The sequence below is a fragment of the Phacochoerus africanus genome, chromosome 9, assembly GCF_016906955.1.
Source record: "Phacochoerus africanus isolate WHEZ1 chromosome 9, ROS_Pafr_v1, whole genome shotgun sequence".
In the NCBI taxonomy this organism is placed as follows: domain Eukaryota; kingdom Metazoa; phylum Chordata; class Mammalia; order Artiodactyla; family Suidae; genus Phacochoerus; species Phacochoerus africanus.
In genome coordinates this window covers 113,094,247-113,101,125 of record NC_062552.1, presented here as the reverse complement: position 1 = coordinate 113,101,125, position 6,879 = coordinate 113,094,247, and the positions used below count along the sequence as shown (strand labels likewise).

Genomic DNA, 6,879 nt, shown 5'->3' with positions numbered 1-6,879 from the left:
AATAATAATAATAATGTGGTGTGATAATACCATGTAATAATAAAATTGCTAAAGGGCCTAGAATGAAACGAAACCCTTCACATATATTTTAAACAATTTACTGGATAGTGATTATTATTATTATTACCATTTTATAGGCGAGGAACGGGCATAGAAAGGTTAGGAAATTCGCGCAAGGTCACCCAGGTAGTAAGTGTTGGCACTGAGATCTGAACCCAAACAACTTGAACCCAGAGCTCCCCATCCCTAAGAGAGCTACTTTGTATTGCTTATGCTTACAGCACTTTCTGAAGACCCACAGGTTATTTGAGGCATATCACCTTATTTTGGGGGAGGGGACTTTGCCACCCTGCACTAATCAGTGCTTTTCCTTTTTTATGGGGTCTGCCCTTATTCGTAAGCGCGGGTGGAAGAAACCTAATATGTGAACTGTTTTCAGAAATGTAGAAGAGTCAACGACCGACTCCAGCAAAAACAACATTTTACTGACCACCTGATGACAACAGGGGAATGAAATCCTTTACCTGGCACTGAACTAAGATCCCCCTCCCCTCATTTTTATTAAAAGCCTAAATAAAGTTGCTTTATTTGGCAACTCTTAAAATAAGTGGTCATATGATTAAAAAAAGCAGCGGCGCGCCCCCTCCGCGGCGGCCGGGCGCAGCTGTCCGCGCCTCCCCCGCCCGCATTCCAACTCTCTGAGGTCACAGGCCGCCGCCGCCTCCCCAGATCCGCCCGCCCGACCCAGGGGGAGGGACGCCCGGCCCTGGCCGCTCCGCTACTCCCGCCGCGCGTCCCGTGCCGGTCCGCCCGTCTTCCTGCCGCCCCGGCCCCCGCCTGGCTTCTTTGTGCGGCGCCGCGGGCCGACCGGTCCCACCTCCGGGCCTCTCCCCTTGCCGCGGCCGCCGCGGGACTCTGCGCGGGGGAATGGTCTGCGGGCCGAGTTTGCGGAGACAGGAAGTGAGGCGTGCGAGCCCCATGAGCGCGCCGCGGCGCGGGCTGGCTTGCGGGCGCGGCTGCGGCGGCCGCGCGGCGGGGCCCCGGGAGGCGGGCCGCTGAACGGGGCGCGCGGCCCCGAGGATGCGGGAGCGGGAGCAGGTGAGGGAGCGGGGCCCCGGCCCGCGGGCGGAGGGCGGGCGCCGGGCTGAGCGCTGGGGTGTGTCCGGGAGCCGGGACCCCGGAGCGTGTCTGCTGGCCCCGAAGCCCTGGAGGATGAGTCTCGGCTCCCAGACCGAAGGCAGGAGCGAGCGTTAACAAAGAAAAGTCTTCCTTTCCCAGCTTCTCCCTGATCTACTTAAGTAATTTCTAAAGGAGGTCTTGAACTTCTTTTCTGAACTCCTTGGCTGATTGCAGCGGCTTATTTCTGGATTAGGGTTTTAGAAGTCTTAGGCATATTTGTGCCTCTCGGAATATCAAGTGCGGTTTGCCAGATAACTTTGGCAAGTAGGGAAGGACTGTTCGCTGGTGATGACTTGTTTTGTTTTTGGAGTAAAGAGTGTTTACTCGGGAAGAAAGAATTCTTGGGGCTGCAAATTCTGACCTGTGATTTCTGCAGATCCTAATTAGATTGGCCGCTTTTGGCATGCTCGTCTTATTTTCTTTTTTGCTGAGAAAGCCTTATAATAATAGCGTGTGCTCGGAAACCTGTTCACAACACTCCGTGTGCTCCAAGTGACAACCGCTGTATGCCTAATGGTTGCTGAAAGATTTTTTTTAAGTTTGGGATGTGATAGAAATTTTACTCTGAAAATAATAGTCTTGTGGCTAGGACATTTTAATCTTGAGCTCGAGGCATAAACTTTTTTTTTTTTCAGGAGAAACATGCGTTTGATTTAATGCTATAGATCTATTAACTCTAAAAATATCATTATACTCTTTTAGTGATTGTTTTATTTTAAAGCGTCGTTGGCAAAATTACATGTCCTGAGGACTTCAGCAACAAAGGGGGAAATTACAGGATTCAGAATTAGTGTATGTGAGAAACTTTTGAAGGGGGATGTGAAAACATTAAAATGAATTCACAAATACCCCAGACTGACTTTTGAAAACTTTGAATTTAATATGTACCTGTTTTCTTATTACATAACACAATGATTTTTGTAAAAACAATCTTACTTTCTCCTTCAAAAGCTAATTATGAATTTTCCGTTTACTTTAGTAGTTAAGTAAGTTAATAATTCTAGACCTAACTACCTTTCAAATTAATTCATATTATTTTACATTGAAACAGACTCCCCTCCCCCTGCAAACAGCATCATAAATTTCTACTCCTCATAACTCTGACATCATTTGGTAGCAAATACTGTGCATAGCTGAAAATTGAGTATGTTGATAATTTTTTAAATTATTAAGCAGAACATTATCTTAACACAGGTTTTATATAATCAAAAAGTAAGCTATTCTTATTGATAGATCTTAGGGAAAAATGCATCTGATACACACACAGACATACCCTCCCTTTGGCTTTTTCAATTACATTGTAACATCTACCAGAATAAAACAGAGGAAACATTACCTTTTCTTTATCCCTGATACTGTAAAACATTTCAAATCTCAGGCACAACTGAAAGTTTTACTCTGTTTGCTTCATCAACACTAAAGTTAATGATTAAGTTATATAGTGTAGTATCTACTGCCTACAAGGCATAGTTCTGTATTTGTAGTGAAGAGAATACCAGTTCTGAACACCCCCAGGTCAAATACTCATCTTTCCTCTGCATATATTGCAATATCTTGTCTTTCATCTACACAACTTAATCTGTTCTGTTTCCAGTTACCATAATTTGTAAGAAAAATTTAAAATCACCATTTCATCTCTTGAAAAGGTATTTAGTATATATAATTTTAAAAAATCTATACAAACACTCAGGGCTCATCAGGCAGTTTTCTAGTTGAAAGTTTATTAAAGTTCTAATTTCTTTTTTTTTTTAAACATTCTGCCTCAACTATCTATTTGGTTTATACCCTGACATAGAAAAGATCATTGAAAACAAGAGGATATTGGCACAACATTGTAAATTAACTACACTTTAATTTTTTTAAAAAATGCAAAAAAAAACCCTGTTAAGTGGAGTCCATGTCTTTTCATAATTATTTTCTATTTCCTCCTTTAGTGTGGACCTTTTACATTTCGAGGATACTCAGCAAATGCTGTTAATGAGTAATACAGTGCTTTAGCTAGTTTTCTTTTTTTCTTCTGGCCTTTTTTCTCTATTCCTATATTATTATTATTTTTTAATTTTTATTTTTCTGCCTATCTAGGAATAACTAGAGCTCAAAAAACAAAACCCAAATAACAAAAAGCAAACAAAACCCAGAAAACTGTGGTTGGACCCTCATTAGAGATACTGTCATGTATGTAATTATAGTATGCCTGTCTCCTTAAGAGCAGCGACGTTTTAGGACTCGTCATAGATTTCTCTAATAGCCTACTACACTGCCTTGTACTCAGAGACACAGTACGCTTCTGTGGAATGGAAATATGAAATGTTAAGTTTGGCAAAGCGTAGTGTAAAGCTAAACTGTATTCTCTAGCACTGCCACCCCTCAGCCCTGAGTGCCCATCACCTCTGGGGCTAAGACGCAGTCAGGAAAGCAGAAAAGAGCAGGGGCTGGGAATGAAGAATCTGGGATCGGTTCCCGGGTCAGGCCATCCTAGTGTGAAGCTGAGAAAGCCGCTACTGTAGAGACGTGGCTTTCGTGTCCACCAGATGAGAAGGTTGGGGGCCAACTCTGCCCCTCCGTGCGGTTTTCGGTGCAAATTCAGGGTAACCGGCAGCAGCCGAGCCTAGCCGAACAAATCATCCTCACGCGCAGTCTCTGTTCGAGGGATAACGAAGGCTTCGGAACCGTCCGGGGATTCTGGAAATTTCCGGGATTTTGTCCATTTGTTTGGGGGGGGGGAAATCCAGCCAATGTAAAAGTTCCCAGTTGCCGCTCATGCCCAGTTCACTTCTGCCCAAGAGTTGTTTTAAAAAGTTAAGTTGTGCACTTTTTTTTGGTGGTGGGTTGGGGGTAGTAGTATCCTGAGGCTCCAAGCCCTGTATCAGGTGGGCCCCTCCCAATACTCCACCTCGCCTCTGGGGCTCCAACTGGGTCCTTTAAAAGTTCCCTCCGGCATCAGCGGGAGCCTGTCCTTTCCCTGCACGTCCGTCCGGAAACGCGGCCGCAGGCGGAGCGTTCCGGAGCCTCTAAGGCTGTCTGGGTGTCGCCCAGGCAACGCCGCGCGGGGGACGCTGCGGGTGGTGGACGCGGAGCCCAAGCTCTGCTCTGTCCTCTTCCCGTCATGGGTTTGTTAAGCCCCATGTGCCCCTTGTAAATTGAGGATGGCGTTTAAGGCCTCACCTGCATCCTCTTCTGGGCTGCAGCCCCGCGTAGGTGAAGGCTCATCGCTTCCTTAGGCTTCCCCACCTGGAGAGGGGCGGGGCCGCGCTTTTCACAGCCTCCGCGCTTCTAGTGGTGAACCGCTAACAAGCATTTATAGGGCCTTTTATGATTTGTTTATAAATAAATCAATTTGGTGATGTAAACCAGAAAGGGTTCTACGAATGCTTTTTAATTGTTCCCCTCGTTTCAAACTCACAGTTGCCATATGTTACAGAGGATTATTCCATTCGGGTTGAGGGTTAATTTGCCTAATTGGGACTGAGAATTGAGCTAGCTCTTTTGGAAGTTTTTGGCAATTACCTCACTTAAGGACTAGAGAACCCTGACATCTGGAGTATCGAAGAGCCGAAAAGAGTTAACTATGAAAAAAACAAAACTTTGTCTAAAATAGAAAGAGGACCATTAATGCTTGGTACTAAATTTGGGTTTATAGTAGTGCCAGACATTATCTCATTTAATCCTGAAGGTTGCCACACGCTGTCACCGCTATTCGTGGGACTGAGTGAGGGGTGGAGTCTGACCCAGGGCGTTACAGCTCTGATGATATACTTCCCCACTGCCTCCCAGATCTTGCTAAAGCCTTATTTCTTCCAGAAGAGGCTGGATGCTTATTCCATAGATACAGCTTTACTGATTTTTACTTTTAAAAACAAAAGCCCAGAGTTGCTACTGCCTCTAACCGGTTGTTCCTCCTTCCCCAGGACTGGCGTGGGTGCTCCCATCACCTGGTCTTTGGAGACTCAGTTGTTATTTAATGGCGGCAGCAGCTGCTGGGTGAGCAGCCGGAGACTGTACAGTACTCCTCCCAACAGGACAGGATCACTTTCTCCCGCCATCATCACCACTGGATTGGTGGCGGTGCTTTTCCCTTTTCACCTCTCCACTCTTGAAGGGAGAAGAAGATGCCACTGCCATTTGGATTGAAACTAAAACGCACCCGGCGCTACACGGTATCCAGCAAGAGTTGCCTGGTTGCTCGGATCCAGCTGCTCAACAACGAGTTTGTGGAGTTCACACTGTCGGTGGAGAGCACTGGCCAGGAGAGCCTGGAGGCTGTGGCCCAAAGACTGGAGCTGCGGGAGGTAAGCCCAAAAAATGACTGCGGGCTTCTCTGGCCTGGTTTCACTCCTTGCTTTTCCACTGCAATAATGCTGTGTGTTCTCAGAGTTTGTCCCTGGCCATGATATCTGATTGTGCCCCCCCCCCATGAGCAAGAAATAATACAGAGCAGAAGGGTGTTTTCTTGGATGTGCCCCATAAGACAGTTAACAGTGCCTGAGTTTTGAAAATGTGTGTTTATTCCTACGAAATGCAATCAAAAAACGAATAGGAGTGCATTTTGGCATCTGAGTGGAGAAGCCATCTTGGAGACTAATCCTTTTAGCCCCCAGCCACCCAGCTGACTCTCAGCCAAGTCCTTCCTGAATTCCAGACCCACAGAATTGTGAGCAAAATAAAGTGGTTGTTTTAAGCTACTAAAAAAAAAAAAAAAAAAAGGGAACAAGGAGTACATTTTGGATTATCCAAGTAGTTCTGGTTTTCTAGTAAAATCTCCAATGGGTCATCCTGATCTAGTACTTTTTACTGACTTCAGTCATTCATTCACCATTCATTGACTATTTTGCAGAGGCCAAGCCATGTTTCTCCAGACATATTACCTGAGTTTGAGTTCTAGTTTGTTCATCAATTAGTTGTTTACCTTTAGGTGAGTTATGTGACCTGTCTGAGCTCCAGTTCCCTCATCTGAACCGTGGGTAACAATGGTGCCTAATACTCAGAGTGGTCGTGTGATTTAATATGCATGTAAAGCCATAGCTCTAATAATTAAGAATCTGTTACAGGAATCATAGGGAGGTTTGTCCTGGAAAACTCAAAGTCCAGTTAGTATGAAGTTGTAGAGTCCTTAAGTATCCATATAATAGCTTAAATTTATTTATTTTTTATTTTTATTTTATTTTTTGTCTTTTTGCCATTTCTTGGGCCGCTCCCACGGCATATGGAGGTTCCCAGGCTAGGGGTCTAATTGGAGCTGTAGCTGCCAGCCTATGCCAGAGCCACAGCAACGCGGGATCCGAGCCGTGTCTGCGACCTACACCACAGCTCATGGCAACACCGGATCGTTAACCCACTGAGCAAGGGCAGGGATCAAACCCACAACCTCCTGGTTCCTAGTCGGATTCGTTAACCACTGCACCGCAAGAGGAACTCCCTATAGCTTAAATTTAAAATGCTGTGTAAGGAGTTCCTGTCGTGGCTCAGTGGAAATGAATCTGACTAGCATCCATGAAGACGTAGGTTCAATCCCTGGCCTTGTTCAGTGGGTTAAGGATCCAACGTTGCCTTGAGCTGACACGTGTAGGTGGCAGACATGGCTTGGATTCCACGTTGCTATGGCTGTGGCTGGCAGCTGTAGCTCCGATTCGACCTCTAACCTGGGAACTTCTGTATGCCCCCCGGTGTGGTCCTAAAAAGACAAAAAGAAAATGTTGTATA

General features: G+C 45.6%; 1 protein-coding gene across 1 annotated transcript in view; it reads left to right on the top strand.

Moving 5' to 3' along the window:
• The first annotated feature begins 761 nt into the window (after window positions 1–761).
• Window positions 762–6,879, top strand: part of PTPN21 (protein tyrosine phosphatase non-receptor type 21) — an 83,871-nt gene continuing 77,753 nt past the window's right edge. The window contains exons 1-2 of the mRNA XM_047795184.1: window positions 762–1,098; window positions 5,088–5,468. Coding sequence (XP_047651140.1) covers window positions 5,289–5,468 — 180 coding nt within the window. The 5' untranslated portion in view covers window positions 762–1,098; window positions 5,088–5,288. The remainder of the gene's footprint in view (window positions 1,099–5,087; window positions 5,469–6,879) is intronic.